The sequence below is a fragment of the Chanodichthys erythropterus genome, chromosome 16, assembly GCF_024489055.1.
Source record: "Chanodichthys erythropterus isolate Z2021 chromosome 16, ASM2448905v1, whole genome shotgun sequence".
NCBI classification, from domain to species: Eukaryota; Metazoa; Chordata; class Actinopteri; order Cypriniformes; family Xenocyprididae; genus Chanodichthys; species Chanodichthys erythropterus.
Genome location: NC_090236.1, coordinates 11652273 through 11671292, shown reverse-complemented (window position 1 = coordinate 11671292; position 19020 = coordinate 11652273). Strand labels below are relative to the sequence as shown.

General features: G+C 35.8%; 1 protein-coding gene across 1 annotated transcript in view; it reads left to right on the top strand.

The window, feature by feature from the left end:
• The window catches only part of LOC137003024 (potassium/sodium hyperpolarization-activated cyclic nucleotide-gated channel 2-like), a 56643-nt gene that overhangs the window by 10305 nt on the left and 27318 nt on the right, over nt 1-19020 (top strand). The window contains exons 3-4 of the mRNA XM_067363032.1: nt 3761-3922; nt 18195-18413. Coding sequence (XP_067219133.1) covers nt 3761-3922; nt 18195-18413 — 381 coding nt within the window. The remainder of the gene's footprint in view (nt 1-3760; nt 3923-18194; nt 18414-19020) is intronic.

Here is a 19020-nt window from a genome sequence, read left to right as displayed (position 1 = left end):
TTTTAACGGCGGTGTAACAAAGCAGAATATAATTGTTGTTATCTAGTTTACTTGATGCATTGAAGAAAGGTGGATTGCCAGGACTGAGTACTGTATCCTGCTCGACAGGAAGGAAAGCTCCTCTGTGCTCCAGCAAATCCCAGCTGTCCTCATGGAAACCAGATACGACATCCAAATCTCTTAGTTAGCGTTTGCACTGGAAAACAACTCAGGAAATTAGATTATACAGAGTGAGTGAACAAATCATCATCTGAATCTCAGACAATGCAAAGGCTCAGTGTTGAAGATGAGTGAATAAAGCACAAACAATTGAAGTTAACTTTTCAAAACTTGTAATTTTGTATATTAGTACAGTGTAAACAAATTCAGTACAATACGACACTGTCTGATTAAAATGTTTTCCTTCATTTATGATCAAATGCTCATGATTCACAATAATTTCTTGTTATCGTATATCTTAACATAACTAGTTTATGTGATTTATGGAGGCATATGTTCAGTTGAACCGACCACATGACGCTCTCAGTGTCCGTGAGGCGTGTAGCAAGTGTCTCGCTGTGCAGTTGTACACTGACTGATGGTCTGCTTTGAGCAGGAGCAAATGTCCAGTGTCTGATGGTCATTTGATGTGGAAGAAGCTTGATGTGGCTCATTAATTAAGCTGGGATTTCAGGGCCTGAGTCAATGTTTCTTCAGAGAGCAGGTCAATAGAAAAGCCTTCGGAATGGATCCAGGAGTTTTGTGAACATCAGTGTTGGGGAATGTTACTTTTAAGTAATGTTATTGTGTGACCAATGATGGCACATTGTTAAATGGGATAACTTGTCAATTATGACCAAACAGTTCATGTAGATTTCTCTTGGAGAATGTTGTTGATACAAGCCGTTTCATCTGTTTATTTGCTTTGAAATTCTGTAGAGAGATGAAAGATGAAAAATATAGATGAAAAATCTGCTATGGAAAACATGAACAGAGTGACGAACGAGACCTTTGGGTACATTTGTTCACAAAGGTCTGATTAGCTACGTGCAAAGTAGCTTTCTCTTTTCACTAAGTAATCTCAGGAGGTTTGTGCGTAGCTGCTGCTGGGCTTTAGACAAACCCTCTGGACAACAAAGTGCCAGAAAGAAAATCTACTGAACAAACAGCGTAATACAGTGGTGCTCAGAATTATTGGCACCCTTGTTAAATATGATCAAAGATGACTGTAAAAATAAATCTGCATTGTTTGTCCTTTTGATCTTTAATTCATAAAATTAGCAAAAATCTAACCTTCCACTGAAGAAAAAGAATTGAAAGTGTGGGGGGAAGTCACATTATGAAATAAATGTTTATATCCAAAACACGTTGGCCACAATTATTGGCACCCTTTTATTCAATAGTTTTTGCAACCTCCTTTTGCCAAGAAAACAGTTCTGATTCGTCTCCTATAATGCCTGATGAGTTTGGAGAACACCTGAGAAGAGATCAGAGATCAGAATCTCTCCAGATCCTTCAGATTCCAGCTCCATGCTGGTGCTTCTTCTCTTCAGTTCACTCCACTCATTTTCTTTAGGGTTCAGGTCAGAGGACTGGGATGGTCATGGCAGAAGCTTCATTTTGTGCTCAGTGACACATTTCTGTGTTGGTTTTGATGTTTGTTTTGGATCATTGTTCTGATGAAAGATCCAATCACGACTCATAATTGGATTTCTAGCAGAAGCGGTCAGGTTTTGATTTTTTATCTGTTGGTATTTGATAGAATCCATGATGACATGTATCTGAACAAGATGTCCAGGACCTCCAGCAGAAAAATAGGCCCACAACATTAAAGATCCAGCAGTATATTTAACCGTGGGCATGGGGTACTTTTTATCCATGTGTGCACCAAACCCATCTGGTGGGTTTGCTGCCAAAAAGCTCTTTTTTTAGTTTCATCTGACCATAGAAGCTTGTCCCGTTTAAAGTTCCAGTCTTGTCTGACAACTGAATATGCTGGAGATTGATTCTGGATGAGAGCAGAAGATTTTTCTTGAAACCCTCCCGAACAACTTGTGGTGATGTGCTGTTTGATAATTTTTTTTATCACTTTCTGAGACTCAAGACTCAACTAATCTCTGCAGATCTCTGGCTGTGATATTTGGAGAGTCTTTGGCCACTCAAACTTTCCTTCTCACTTCACATTAGGATGATTTAGACACAAGTCCTCTTCCAGGCAGATTTGTAACATCTTTAGTTAATTGGAACAAATTATTGCCCTGATAGAGGAAATTGGGATTTTCAGTGCTTTATCTATTTTCTTACAGCTACTTTCTATATTATGAAGCTCAACGATCTTTTGCTGCACATCAGAACTATATTCTTTGTTTTTTCTCAATGTGATGAATGATTAAGGGAATTTGGCCTTTGTGTTTGTGGATATATAATTATATTTACCAGTATAATCAAAAGTGTCAGTCCTCTGTCCACTTCTTTTTTTTTAATTATACACTACCCCTTCAAGTAATATTATTCATAAACATTAAATTCAGTTATGTATTTTTTCAGGAACACTTTACAATAAGGTTCAATTAGTAAAAGAGGACCTATAATGCCCCTTTTACAAGATGTAATGTAAGTCTCTGGTGTCTCCAGAATGTGTCTGTGAAGTTTCAGCTCAAAATCCCCCACAGATCATTTATTATAGCTTGTCAAATTTGCCTCTATTTGGAGGATTGAGGATTGTCAGTAACGGTGTTCAGCCTTACATTGTTCAAACCGGAGTCGACACTGATGGAGAGACTCAGGAAGAACTTACAACTTTTACAATGAAACTGGATGTTTCTGAATGGTTAGTGGATAAATTGATGTAGTTGTTGTGGAGTTGATTCAACTCATCCACTAGCATGTGCCGTCATGTTCATCTTTTGTGCAAATCCAGCGTTGAATTGACCCTCGTTTGTGAAGCAGTCTGGTGTAAAATGACGGCATGACAACAACACTCTACTACAACAACTCTTCCTCTTCTCTAAAGCAGCCCAACATGGCCCCGCCCCCTTTGTTGTGTGTTCTCAGGGGCGGGGTTTATGTAAATTTTAGGGTTTGTGATGTCACCAACCCAGGAAGAAGCTCATTGTAGTCCCTACCAGCCGTTTGTTGTAGTCAAACAGCAACATTAACTAACAGAGGTTTAAAGTCCAGGGGTCAGAAAGTAAAAGTCCTGCCATATGTTTATTCCACCCATGAACTCAGCCAGCTGATTTCATTAATTAGTTCTACCTCCTGGCTCAAAAACTGATAATTAACAAATTCAGGTGATTGGAACAAAATACTGAGTAGGACTTTTACTTTCTAAACCTGGACTTTACACCTCTGCTAACTAAAGTTAAAAAAGTGAAATCATAAAGGACCCCTTTAATGTTAGTTAATGCATCTGGTATCATGAATTAACAACAAACCACAATTTTACAGCATTGATATTTTATAAATCTATTATTGTTTGTTGTTCATTCACGTTCATTCATAAAGCTTGAACTGTTCATTTATAAAACTTGTAAAATGTTAAAAATGTTTTGTCAGGCCTATGTGTAGAAATCAACATTAACATTAATAAATTGAACGTTAAAAATGTTTCCTTTTCCCCCGTTTTTTAATGGTGAAGTGTGTAATTTGTCTCTAGTGGCTCCAAAAAGAATTGCAAAAATGTTTCCAAACAGGTTTCCTGAACGCTCCCACTTTTTTATTTTATAACTTTTAAGACACAAACTTTTGCAAATGTTGTGCTGTGATTCTCCCCTCACAGATCTTCCACATGACGTATGACCTGGCGAGCGCGGTCATGCGGATTATTAACCTGATAGCGATGATGCTGTTGCTGTGCCACTGGGACGGCTGCCTGCAGTTTCTGGTGCCCATGCTGCAAGACTTCCCATCCGACTGCTGGGTCTCCCTCAACAAGATGGTGGTATGTTTTTCCTTTTTCAATTACGAATGCACTTTTGTGCGTACATAACAAAGGACTTCTGGATGCAGGGAATGAGACTCTCTCAGCGTGCACCACTGAACAATACAGCACCCCGCAATGCTAATATTAAGAAAATTGGTTCACAATGCTCACAAAGCAGATATTCAAGTGGGGTAATTGAATTTATTGAAATTGAATTCTATTAGCCGGAATCTGTTTGCAGATATTACCTGATTCTCATTGACCAGCTAAATTAAGGTTCACGGTTGGTGTCTGTTGGATTCAGATGTTGTCTGCTACAGCTAATAATGTTTATCGTTTCATGATGAAATTTATCTACATGATGCACAAGAAGAAAACTTGATTTCTCAGAGGTTGTTCTTTAATAGATCATATCATAAAAAAATGATATGATCATTAAGTCATAACAACAAATGTTTTCCCACTACTTTCCACTATCTTGGCAGATCTGATCACGTTTGAGACATTGTTAAGATCTGTTCTGAAACTCTAGAGGAGACAAGTATGAGATTACTGGAGTTTTTCTGTCAGGAGAAACATATGAGAAGCAGGAAACTCTTAATTTGGGATTATTCTCTACTTTGTGACGGACGATGAGTCTTTTTGTCTTCCCTCATTGAGTTTTCCCACACTACATCTAGTTCATACAGTGTTGGTCTATTGAAGTGTGTGATGAAACTGTGAGTAAGAGTGTGTGTTGTTGCTCAGCTCTGGGCTGTTTTGTGTGGGTGAGATGAGACAGGGTGATGGCAGTGAGATAAAAGTGTGTGTGTGTGTGTTTGTAAACGTTCAGGTTTAGAGATGTGCCAAAGCAGCTGCGCTCTTTGTACATCTCTCAAACAGACATGAAAGAACCCGTTTAGAAGGCCAGACACTACACACACATACCACTAATTAAAGAATCATTAGGATATTTCACACGAAGATAAAATAAATAGTTATTTATTAACTTGCTTTTTTTCCCCCATATAACAGTCGATATTAAAGGGTTCAGATTCTTAAAGATCGTGTAAGCGATGTTTGTCATCTTGCTGACTTTTGACAGACTTCCCCCAACTAGATCATCCCAATCTCTTCAACTAAAAGCCCTCTCTCCAAAATCACAGCCTGCAAAGGCATTGCAGCAAATCCGATATCAGCAAACCTGAATGTGTAAAATGATTGACAGTTTATTTGTTAGAACACGTGTTTCAGTTATCTCAAGTATGGAAGCTTGTTTCTGCAAGGGAATACAAATAAAAAAGCTTATTGTGACTTTTTATCTCACAGTTCTGACTTTATAACTCACAATTGTGAGTTTATATCTTTCACTTCTAAGACAAAAGTCAGAATTGCGAGATATAAATTCACAATTCTGACATTTTTCTCAGAATTTCAAGTTTATATCTCACAATTCTGACTTTATAACTCACAATCGGAGTTTTTATCTTTCACTTCTAAGACAAAAGTCAGAATTGCGAGATATAAATTCACAATTCTGACATTTTTTCTCCCGTTGGCAAGCTTATCTTTTAGTTCTGACCTTTTTTCTTGCAATTGCGAGTTTATATCTTTCAACTCTGAAGTCTGAATTGCGAGATATACATCTGTATTTCTAAATCTTTTCTCACAATTGCGAGATTGTCTCACAGTTCTGACTTTATATTCAATCTTTCAATTTCCACTTTTTTCTCACAATTGTGGGTTTATATCTTTCACTTCTTCTAAGAAAAAAAGTCAGAATGGCAAGATAAAAATTTGCAACTGACTTTTTTCTTACAATTGCAAGTTTGTCTCCCAGTTCTGACTTTATAACTCACAATTGTAAATTTATATCTTACAATTCTGTCTTTTTTTTCACAATTGGAGCTTATGTCTTTCAACTCTAAGAAAAAAGTCAGAATTTTGAAATATCTTTTGATAAATATTATTTCTAATTCTTTTCTTGCAATTGCAGGATCATTTCACAGTTCGGACTTTACAATTTGCAATTGATAGTTTATATCTTTCAATTCCAAGAAAAAAAGTCAGAATGGTGAGATAAAAATTCACAATTCTGACTTTTTTTTCTCATAATTGCAAGTTTATCTTTCAATTCCCACTTTTTTCTCACAATTGCGAGTGTATTGCTTTCAACTCTAAGAAAAAAAATCTGATTTGTGAGATATAAATTTGCATTTCTAAATCTTTTCTCACAATTGCGAGATTATGTCTCAGAATTCTGGCTTTATAACTCGCAATTGAGAGTTTATATCTTTCAATTCAAAGAAAAAAGTCAGAATGGCCAGAAGTAAATTCACAATTCTGACTTTTTTTCTTGCAGTTGCAAGCTTATATCTTTCACTTCTAAGAAAAATCTGTCACTTTTCTTGCAATTGCGAGTTTGTCTCCCAGTTGTGACTTTATAACTTGCAAATATAAATTTATATATTTTAATTCTGACTTTTTTCTCACAATTGCGAGTTTATATCTTTCAACTAAGAAAAAAGTCAGAATTACGAGATATGCATTTTTTTTTTTAGATAATTATTAGACATTATTTCGAAATCTTTTCCCACAATTGTGAGATTGTCTCACTGCTGACTTTATAATATCTTTCAATTCCAAGAAAAAATTCAGAATGGTGAGATATAAATTCGCAATTCTGTCTTTTTTCTCACAATTGCGAGTTTATATCTTGCAGTTATGACATTTTTCTCACAATTGCAAGTTTATATTTTTTAATTTTAAGAAAAGAAAGGCGAGATATAAAGTCATTTTCATTTTTTCATTTCATTTTCATGTGGCATGTAAAAAATCTCTTACAACATCTTTAAAGTCATCATAAAATGGCCATATTGTTATATTGCATCCATAATATGGCCTATTTCTGAATGAAACAGGATATTTAATAGAAATAAGTTGGAACTTGATGTCAGGCATTGGGAATTGTTGTAGGGGAGGAGCTGAAAAATAGGAGGACATGATGATCAGTGAAAAAGAAAGTTGTTTGAAAGGCTGAGCATGATGGGAGATCACTGATAAATCTTTCACAATAAAGCTGCCTTTCCCTTTTGACATAAAGGGAGTTAAGAAGTGTATATAGGCTCAATTTTAAATGTATAATATATTTACTCTTTATAGTGATGTGATTGATTGTCTGTTGTGCTGAATTGTGTTACAGAGGCGATCTGTGTTGTTTTAGCTCAGTCTCTGTGGATACAGAAGGTTCGTGATGATGTCCCATGTGACATTAAGGTCACTGTCCCTCTGGAGATCAGAGAACGAGGGAAAGATAGAGAGAATGTGAGATGGCAGTAAGGGCAGAAAGAGAGGAGAGAGCGATTACGTAAACAGATGCAGGAGAAAAGGGAAGTTTCACATACATAGTGAGAGCTGCGGTCTGTCGCAATTATTATGTAATCACCTTATCGTGATTATTTGATCTAATTGCAGTTATTTGTGATAATCACAATCAATGCACACTTCAACCACATAGTGACTGACAAATAAGGGTATTTTTATGGCTCATTATTTGAAATGAGTGCAACGATTTCTATTTCAAATAAATGCTATTCTTTTGAACTTTCTTTGCATCAAAGAATCCTGAAAAAAAAAATTGTATCACATTTCTACAAAAATATGAAGCAGCACAACTGTTTTCAACATTGATAATAATCAGAAATGTTTCTTGAGCAAAAAAAAGTATAAAATAATTTCACAATTTTACTGTATATCTGATCAAATCAATGCAGTCTGGGCGAGCATAATAAATATATAAGTAAGCCTTTTTGATTTTATTTTCTATTTATTCTAAAATATATTAGAAATAGCATAATTATTGCAATTACATTTTTTTTTTCTGACCGAATGCTTAAAATAGAATAAGAAAGTACTTCTAAAATAATTTTCTTTATGAATTTAAAATATTATTGTGTGTAATATGCAAAAGAAAATTTCAGTGGATAAATGCTTTAAGGTCTAAGCTTACACTGTAAGTAATAAGTGATAAGTGAGGTATAATAATTTAATGCAAACAAAATCTTATAATTGTGGCATCCCTAGCTGAATCTGCTGGAAAATGTGTTGCTGAAGAGAAAGAGAACACAGGAAGCAAATAAAGTAGAAAGAGGAAGCTGGAATGGATGCAGGGTTTGGCCTCTGGAGAACTCTCTACATTGAGTGCTTGACAAGTCGTATCATTAGTCTGCGCATAAATAAAACAGACCATCCATTTTCTGCCGGCGCTACAGCGAGCGCTTCCTAAAGAACGTCGTCTGTCTTACTGGAGCCACACACAAGCTGGATCAACACGAAAACCGCCGCCAGCGCGTGAATGCATGAATGTTTTTTGGCAGTTGTTCACAGCTGAGTTTACAGGCCGTGGATTATGATTGATGTTCACAAAGAAACCACCCGAGACTTTCTGAATGGTGGGAAGGTTGTTGGTTTGATCCCGGCAAGCGGTGATGCATTGAGGTTTGATCATTTTAAGGCCAGTTCACACTACACTGACAGGCGGCAGCAGACACTTCATCAGGTTTGGTCAGATCAGTGTGTTGTTACGCCTGTCAGTGTCTGTTGGTGTCTGTCTGTGCTTGTTTTCACCGATTGAATGTGCTGAATCGGCACGTCGTGGGAAGTGTCTGACAAGTGGCATACTGTTATCTGGTGATTGTCCGTGTTGGTCGGCGTGTGTGAATTGGCCTTCCGGTGGTACCGTTGCATAAAATAACTGCCGCTTAAACTGCATAGACAGATTAGAATTCCTATAGTCAAAGTTCCTTAAATTCTAAATAATGTTCATGTGAAAGTGGTAAGATGTGAAGTTTTGCAGTTACATGTAGTAAATGGCAAGAATTGAGATCACTGTATGAAAAAAACATTGTATTATTATCATCTGTGCTTGGTAACGGTGATAAATCAAAGCATGTTGAGGCTTCTGAGTTGCACATGCTGTGAATCATCTGTAAACAAATACTGATGCACTGGTGTGTGTGTGTGTGTGTGTGTGTGTGTTGGTGTTATTCAGTGCTAACATAAATCTATTAGGATAGCAGGAAGTAGAGGGCATGTTAACATCAGTGGACACAGCTGGAGGGTTGAACATGCAATAGTGTGTGTGTGTGTGTGTGTGTGTGTGTGTGTGTGTATATATGTATAGGAGGAGTTCGCTAGTGAAAATGTTTTTATTTTGCTTTTTTTTTTTTTGCAATTTAATATGCTTTTTTTATATTCTGACATATAAATGATATGCACTATAGAAGCGAAACAAGAAGATCTGATCCTTTTGTTCCAAGTTGTTCACATACTCACTGTTACAAATTTGCTTTCACAACAAAGAAATGCCTCAAAATCTGAGATTGATTGATTGATTTATTTATTTATTTATTTTCAGTTAATCCAGGAAACAAAATCTGACTTTGTGGACTCCAGTATGAAAATATAGATTTATTTACTTAACTGTATACAGACACACTACTGTTCAAAAGTTTTGGTTCAGTACAATTTGGTACATTAAAAAAACAAAAAAACAAATTGGTAACACTTTCTACGAAGATCGTGCTTATAATGAATTATAGCTCCATTTATACTTATTTATAAGTAAGTATTACTATTTTTGTTTATTTTTGTTTATAAAGACTTAATAAGACCTATACCACATTATAAAAACAGATATTTATATTATTTTTATAATTACTTATAAGACATGCATTTTCCTTTTCAATGCATGTTCATAATTCATTATACACTGATTTATAAGTATTAATTAGCCCGTCGTATGGTTCTATGAATGTATTTAGAAAGATGCAGCTTGCCACTCTAAAAACTGCTGGGTTAAATATGGACAAAACCAGGGATTGGGTTGTTTTCACCCAGCCATTTTTTTCAACCAATTTTGGATTTATTTTTTTAGCCAGCAATATATTAATATAGTAAAAGGCATGTTTTTGCTCACCCCCAAATAGGGGCAAATTTGTGGGGCATTTTAAGCTGAAACTTGACCAGACCAGAGACTTATATTACATCATGTGAAAGAGGGCATAATAGTGCCTTTTAACCCAACCTGCTGGGTTTGTCCATATTTTACCCAGCTTGGGTTGTTTTTAACCCAGCATTTTTTTAGAGTGTGCATTGCTATAATGTTATATTATAGTTAAAATGACTTTTTATTCAGATTTATTTGTCAAATTAGTGAATATATTGTTATTAATAGCCATGTTGTGTTCTTATAAATACTTATTGTGAGTAATAATACAGTTACAAATCTTTACAAATGCATCATTGTTGGCTTTAAGTAAAGTGAAAACAATGGATGCAATTTTCCTAAGTTAAATGTTAAGAAATCACAAATATGTGCTCATTTTACATTTTAAGCTTACTTGTAAATGTAACTAATAAACAATTCCTGTAATGAAATAAAAAAATGGAAACCATTAATACAAACAGTTGAAAAAAAAGTATCTTTTTTTAATGTCACAATAATCACTGCAACAATAGTTTTCAAGTATAATTCCAAATTGCTATAAGCAATACCGAGATACAGATTTTAACAAATCAAAATTACCATTCATTTCCTCTAATGCTAAACTTTAGCCATTAAAGACATGATAACTAGTTGATACAGCAAACAAGTGTCAATTTTGTGATCATCTATAAATCATAATGGCTTGTGAGCATCCACATTGAAAAAGTAAATGCATGGCTTATAAGTAATTATAAAAATAATATAAATGTATAACTGTTCTTATAATGCAGTATAAATCTTATTGAGTCTCTATAAATATATTTATAGAATAGTAATACGTATAAATAAGTATAAATCATTATAAGCATGGTCTTCATAGAAAGTGTTATCATTTTTTTTTTTTTTTTTGAAAGAAGTCTCTTTTTATTTGATTTGATAAGTCTCATTTATTTGATTAAAAATACAGTAAAACATTGTGAAATATTATTAAAATATAATTAATTTCTGTGATCAAAGGTGAATTTCTCAGCATCATTCCTCCAGTCTTCAGTGTCACATGATCCTTCAGAAATCATTCTAATGTGATGATTTGCTGCTCAAGAAACATTTATGATTATTATTAATGTTGAAAACAGTTGTGCTGCTTCATATTTTTGTAACAAAGATACATTTTTTCAGGATTCTTTGATGAATAGAAAGTTCAAAAGTATAGCATTTACTTGAAATAGAAATCTTTTGTTGCATTATAAATATATTTACTGATTTGATAAATTTAATGACAATAAAAGTGATAATTAAAAAAAAAAAAAAACTTTCTGAGCCCAAACGTCACAATATATACACCATAGGTCTCATCTGTAATAGCCTGATATAATTAAATGTGACCAGTCCTCGTGTGTGTGTGTGTGTGTGTGTGTGTAGACTCACATGTGTAAGTGGATTACACACGTATGCTATTTCTCTCCCTCTGAGAAAAAGCCTCCAGAGACACAAAGATGCTCTCAATCCTCTCACCACACGCCTTCAGCCCTCCTGGGGAAACACTGCCGTTAACTGCCGGATCTGGAGGCATTTCTGAGTGGTCACATTATGGGTTAGTTCCCAGAATCTGTTTTATTAAAGGCTGACTGCTCCTTATTTCTAATGACATATTGTAGTACATAATTTTATTTACTAAATAATTTGTTCAGTCAACATGAAAGTCAAAATGGTCCTCATTTACTTTTTCTGGTCGTATCGTAAGCAATTCATCAATGCAGATTATTCCAAATAAAAGAAAAGTGTACTCTTGTTCCACCTCTAGTAAGACTTTCCTGTTCGGTTGACATCACCTTATTTTCTTATTTTCATTCTGCCTCATCATATAAGGACTTTTTTCAATCCAATCAATTCTACGGATTAAAAAAAAAAGGATATTTCTCATTAAAAAAAAATCCTGTTTCACTCTGACATACATTACAGAAATAAAATGGCTGTTACATATGGCTTGTAAATATCTTGAGCTTAAAACTTTGGGACGATGGAATCAGAAATGTTAAAGGGGAAGTTTTAAGCTCATTGTAGACATTTGTTGTAGTCCTTAAACAGAGAATTATTTAAAAGAAAATATCTCAATTTGCAGAAGTGGTTTATGCTCAAACAGTAACATTACACACTAACTAAAGTAAAAAAAAAAAATAAATCATAATCAAGGACCCCTTTAAAATGCTCATTTTTGGGTTTTGGCCTACAGAAATACATCATCTCTGCAGCACTCTATTGCTTAAAGGTGCTATAAAGGATGTTTTGTTTCATACATTTTTGCAATATTACTTGAAACTGTCTTTACTAACTGATAAAAGACTATTTATTAGGTGCACTGAAAGGAATAATATTAATATACATCATCTGTGCACGAGGTAGGGCCTTAAAAACATCAGCCACTCGTTTGTGTGATCATCGCGTAAACGATTGGCCCTCTGGCTTGTCAATCACTGCCGTGGCGTTCCTTGTGAGAGATGTGCACGTGATTGACAATATGATGTATATTGATATTATTCCTTTCAGTGCACCTAATAAATAGTCTTTTATCAGTTAGTAAAGACAGTTTCAAGTAATATTGCAAAAATGTATAAAACAAAACATCCTCTATAGCACCTTTAACTACTGTATCTCTCAACAGGCCAAAGGTCAATAGGGGACAAATAACCTCTGTGTGTCATACAGAACCAATCAGAAATTCAATCCCGCTTTCCTCTGTAATTTACTCCGCATCTAAATGTATTCCTCCTGAAGTGCAGATGAATGTATAGTATCATTTCCCCAGGAAGCTTTTCTGCTTGACTGCCGCATTCATTTTTGAGATGAAAAACTGCACTGACTCTGTCAGTCGCGGAGATGAATGGATCGGTGAAGAGATGTTTGATTGTCTTGGCCGAGATTAAAAACATATATTACACAGCATCTGGTGTCTCAGAGCCTGGGCAGCAGTGCGTGGCGTCGCAGCAGAGGATCCGAGGACTGCTGTACGTTCAGATAAACTATTGTAAATAGAGTCAGAACAGGCTGGCAGCCCGACCGCACTATTACTGGCAGAATCCAAGAGTCTGATATACGCGGAGCTTATCGGCTGCAGGGCACGCGTGTCAGTATGGTTAATGAATGTCTTCCCATACTGCCTCTTGCCCTATCAGTGCAGACCAGGGCATGAATGAGGGAATGAATGGGAGAGCGATCAAAAAAGTGTCTCAGATCCTATGTGGCTCATATTTTCTCTTCCTTTCTGTCGTATGCTTTTTCTCGCTTTCATAATACTGCTTGCACTTGAAATGTATTGCAATACGCCCAGGGAGAGAGTCCACACACCAGGCTGGAGAAGTGTTTATTTGTGCTCACTATGTGTGCGTGCATACTAGACGTGCGCATAGACGTGTGCTGTCTTTGTGGGACCTAATTTTTGAATTTCTATTGTTCTGTTAGTGTTCCATTTTTTTCTATTCTGTTTCATTATTCTATTATTTTTTCATTTTACTATTCATTTAATTATTTCATTTATTTATTTTGATTCCATTATTGTATTATTCTGCATTCCCTTCAGTCTTATTCATTTCACTTTTGGTGTGAAAGGGCCTTTAAAGGGTTAGTTCACCCAAAAATGAAATTTCTGTCATTAATTATTCGCCCTCATGTCGTTCCAAAATCCAAAGGTATCTGATCCACATAGTCAGCAACATCGTTGCCTCTTTTGACGTCCAGAAAGGTAGTTAAAAACATGGTTAAAATAGTCAACTTGACTACAACGGTTTAACCTTAATGTTATGAAGCGACGAGAATACTTTTTGTGCGCAAAAAACAAAACAAAAAAAACAACAACTTTATTCACCAATTTGAACCGTTGTCATACGCACTCAATGCTGGTATCACGTCATGCCTGCAACCCTTCAGCCGTGTCTTATTCACGATACAGCATTAGCCTCAAGTACCTTTTATAGGTTTATAACATGGTTACCACACAATACAAATATTAAAGCCAAAAATATGTAACAATGCAACTTTCATGAAGTAAACTTTTACTAAAAGCCTTCCTTCCGCCAGAAAAAATAGTCCCTGATCGTGAACAGCAACAGAAGTTACATTATTACGCCATTAGATGGCGGCAAAGACAGGTCAATCAGGTCACCATGATTTAGCCAAGTTAGATATGTTCCTGGATCAATATCTTTGTTGATCCTGGAACAACATTCCAATCAACCAATCAGATTTGAGGGAGCTTGCAACCAGGGTTAGGTGCTTCTACATCTTTCCCCTCTGATTTTAGGGATAAGTTATGGGTAGGATTAGGTTTAGGGGTAGGAATAGGGTTAAGACTAAATTTTCAGACTGGAATGTTGTACTTGGCAAAATCATGGTGACTGTGTCATTCAGTAGCGAAGGCTTTAACATTGAAAAGACTGAATTGTTGAACACGGAACAAGATGGAACAAATGCTTTGACTAGTGCTGTAAGTCACGGCAAATGAACATAGGACTGACCTGAAGGAAAATGCTAAATCTGAATGCAGGTAATAAACTCGCTCACTTGATCTTCTGCATAATACAGTAAGCTTCAATAAACAATATCAATTGAGAACAAACAGTTTACGTTTCTAAGAGTGGTTGCTAAGGGTGTTGTGTAGTGATACACAGAACTGTTGGGTCAAGCGATCGTAGACGTGTTTTATCGTGAATAAAACACAGCTATTGACCAATCAGAATCAAGGACAGGAACTAACCATTATATATATATATATATATAATATATCCTATTTTATTGTAATATTTATTTATTCATTTATTTATTTTTATTAATTCTTTTCATATACATACAAATATATGAAACCTTGTAACCTTGCAATGTAACCTTGCATGCTCTGTAAGTCATTTTTGATAAAAGCATTTGCCAAATGCATGACTATAAATATGTAAATGTAGTATTTTTGCAGTAGGCTGAGCCAAAATCTTATATAACAATACATTCTGAATGTGACAAGTGAACCGGAAATATCAACCATGATTTTTGACATCTTTCTTGACTCATTACAGTATGTGATCAGACTTCCAAATGTTATGACATTTGCATACAAAATTGTATTTAAAATGCAAAATGACTATATTAATGAGGCAACATTGATCCGTTCTATTTTTTGAAAGATTTATTGTTACATATTGCATAGTATGTTTCACATACTAATTTTATCAAACTATATGCACTAAACCGCATGCAAGTATTCCTATCCCAACATAGTCAATGTAGTTTATATGCTTGATATTATAGACCGCTGTAGAATGTGTCCTTCTCTATCCACTGTCTCTGCAAGCACAATGTCTCTTCGTGTGTGTGTGTGTGTGTGTGTGTGTGTGTGTGTCCAGAGCTTCAGCATACTCTCTACTTCTGTTTTTGAGGCAAAGTGCTCTTGACTCATGTATAATTCAGGCCTGTTCACTCCAGTGTTCTTATAGTGACCTGCTCCCTCTGACGCTTTCCTCATTTCCCATTTTTCATTTCACAATCCTACATTCTACTCTGCATGCCACCTAATAGGGGAGACAAATACTCAGGCTATATTTGGAATGGGATACTAGTATACTGCTCATTGTATACTACGTACATACTATGCCCTTATAGTATGTTCTCAACTGTCTAGTGCAGGGGTAGGCAAGTTCGGTCCTAGAGAGCCTCTGTCCTGCTGAGTTTAGCTCCAACCTTAATCAAACACACTTGAACAAGCAAATCAAGCTCTTCAGGATTACTAAGGCTATAGGCAGATGAAGGTTATTTTTCAGGGTTGGAGCTAAACTCTGCAGGACAGCGGCTCTCTAGGACCGAACTTGCCTACCCCTGGTCTAGTGTATGAAGGTTATTTTGTCATTCCCCTCCCCTTTGGCTATGCAAGTAAGCTGCGATAATTGAAAGTGTCCATTCTTTTCAGTTAATTATGTGCATCATCTTTTGAAGTGGAGTTTTTCTCCTCACACTATATATACTACAAAATTGCGTAGTATAGTGCATAAGTAGGCAAAACTGGAAATCGAATTGGGAGGCTATATTGAAAATCTAGGCTTTTTTATTTACACTTGGAAATATTTTATACTGTACATTTTGACAAAGGAAGTATTCCATGCATACTGCAAATTTTGCATACTGTGTACTGTGCACATACATTAAAAAAACTTAAAATAGTATGCTGTTCGGCCAAAAACATTAACAGTAACCAGTACCAGCAATCAGAAATCTGTGGTCTTATGGAGTCATGATGGGATGCAGTAGATCCAGTTTTCGGTTTTCAGAGGACAGCAACCGTAATTAATCTTGCCTTGGGAATTAGCCGGATGTCAGCACAAGTCAGGCAGCAGACGCATTTTTAAAAAGGGCACATTTAATGGCTTCTTGTTTGAGACTGCTGGCAGACCCCCACCTCACACTGATCTCTGTCATCCTGAGACGCCTGACTGCCAGCCACTCTGCAGCTAAATGCTTCATTTAAAAGAGTTTAGAAAGTGGCACAGTAGACATTTCGGCTATAATATGAATTGCATACAGAATATGTAACATACACCGATGAGCCAAAACATTATCACCACCTGCCTGATATGCTGTTGGTCCTCCGTGTGCTGCCAAATCAGCACCGACCCGTCGAGGCATGGACTCTAGAAGAGCCCTGAAGGTGTCCTGTGGTATCTGGCACCAAGACATCAGCAGCAGATCCTTCAAGTGCTCTAGATTGTGAGGAGGAGATCGAACCGTGGATCGAACTTGTTGGTCCAGCACATCCCACAGATGCTCAATTGGATTGAGATCTGGGGAATTTGGAGGCCAGGGCAACACCTTGATCTCTTCATCATGTTCCTCATACCATTCCTGAACAACATCTTGTGTTGGCTCGGACCAGACGGGATAGCATTCGTTGCCCTCATGCATCGTTGAGCTTTGGGAGCACAACACCCTGTCGCCTGATTGTGTTTGTCCCTCCTCGGACCACTGTTGGTAAATTCTCACCACTGCTGACTGGGAGAAACACACACTGTTTCTGAGATACTCTGACCCAGTCGCCTTGCCATAACAATCTGGCCTAGTCGCTCAGATCTTTATTCCTACTCATTTCTCCTGCATCCAACATGTTGATTATCAGAACTGATTGTTTGCTTACCATCTAATCTACCCAGACCATAATATGTGGCCTTGTAAATGATATTCGCTTCACCGGTGCCTGGTCATAATGTTTTGGCCCATCAGTGTATACTGTAGTATATCAATAAAATATTGTGTGGTGTAGTATGAAAATATAAGGAAGTTTAAATGGAGGCACAAAAAAATTAAAAAATGTTAAGCATAGCATGAGTAATATTATATTGCGATAACAGATATTATGATGTTGTTTTATTTATATATTTATATAAACTTACATTTTTTGATAACCCAGTGAACAATATATCTCTTTATTTTTTTTTATTTTCCTATTTGGAATTTGATGTATGCAAACTAAAGATAAGATAAGATAAGATAAGATAAGATAAGATAAGATTATTCATAAAAAATTGCAAATAAATCTGGAATCACTGTGTTTATGCTTCTCATTTGAACCTGGCAGGAAGAAAAATTACAGTAATAACTCATTATGTGATCAGAATGCTAAATGTTATGACATTTGCATAAAAAAAAATTATAAAAATGTTAAATATTTTAATTTCCCAGATGATAAATGGATGGCACTCGCTTAATTAATCATGCAACATAGTGAGGTCATGTGACGACATTGTAGCATTCCACTATTTGAAAGATTTATTGTTACATATTTACAGTGTTTTACTACTATTATTATTCAAATATGAAGCTGTTTTTGCACTGAATTTTTCAATTTGTAATAAATTATATTATCTGTTGGTTTGCATCCATCAAGTGTGGGAAAAAAACAACAACAGTAAAATATTATAAATAATATTATTTGAGCCACACTTGAAGCCAAGCATGACAATTATTTATACACCCTCATGGATTACAAGTTATTTCGATAGTCCACTTTAGACACTCTGCTAACTTTACCACTACGTCAACTAACTCTCATTAATTTGCAACTGTGTCAACTAACTCTTATTACAGGTTCGCAGAATCAGTTGACATGTACATGCAGTTACTTACAGTCAGTAGAATGTCAGATATTAAGCAGACAGTCTACTAATACTCTAATGACTGCTAGTTAAGATGTATTTGCAAATATTTTACTCTTATGGTGCTTTGAGATTGGCATAGGTGATGTGAAGTGCAGTTACGTGCTGTTCATGTTCTGTGTTTGTCTTTCTCTCTCTGCAGAATGACACGTGGAGTGAGCTGTACTCATTTGCTGTGTTTAAAGCCATGAGTCACATGTTGTGTATTGGTTACGGTCGTCAAGCTCCGGAAAGTCTCTCTGATATCTGGCTGACGATGCTCAGCATGATTGTGGGTGCCACCTGCTATGCCGTCTTCATCGGACATGCAACGGCCCTGATCCAATCACTGGACTCCTCACGACGCCAGTACCAGGAAAAGGTAAAGCAACTGTGCATGAGGTGTTAAATAATGAAGTAGAAACTACTGATTTAAAGCTACACTTGGTGACTTTTAGCCCTCTAGCGGTTTAAGCATTAAACTTATATGCCGTTGTTGTTTTGACTTGTTGAAATCAACTGTTTTAAGATAACTACAATTTGGCAATGCTGACATTAGTCAATTACGATTGCTATTCATATCAGATGGAAACTACAAAGGCCTGTTAACATTAAGAATGATAACTATAAAGATAACTATAACTACAGTGGCATGAAAAAGTATGTGAACCTCTTGCAGAATCTGTGAAAATGAGAATTATTTTAATAAAATTTAATAAAAATGCATGTTATTTTTTGTTTAGTACTGTCCTGTGTAAGATATTTTACATAAAAGATGTTTGCATTTAGTTCACAAGACAAAACAATATCTGAATTTATTAAAATAATCCCATTCAAAAGTATGTGAAGCATTGATTCTCAATACTGTGTGGTTACCTGATGATCCATGACTGTTTTTATGTTTTGTGATGGTTGTTCATGAGTCTCTTGTTTGTTCTGAGCAGTTAAACTGAGCTCTGTTCTTCAGAAAAATCCTCCAGCTCCTGCAG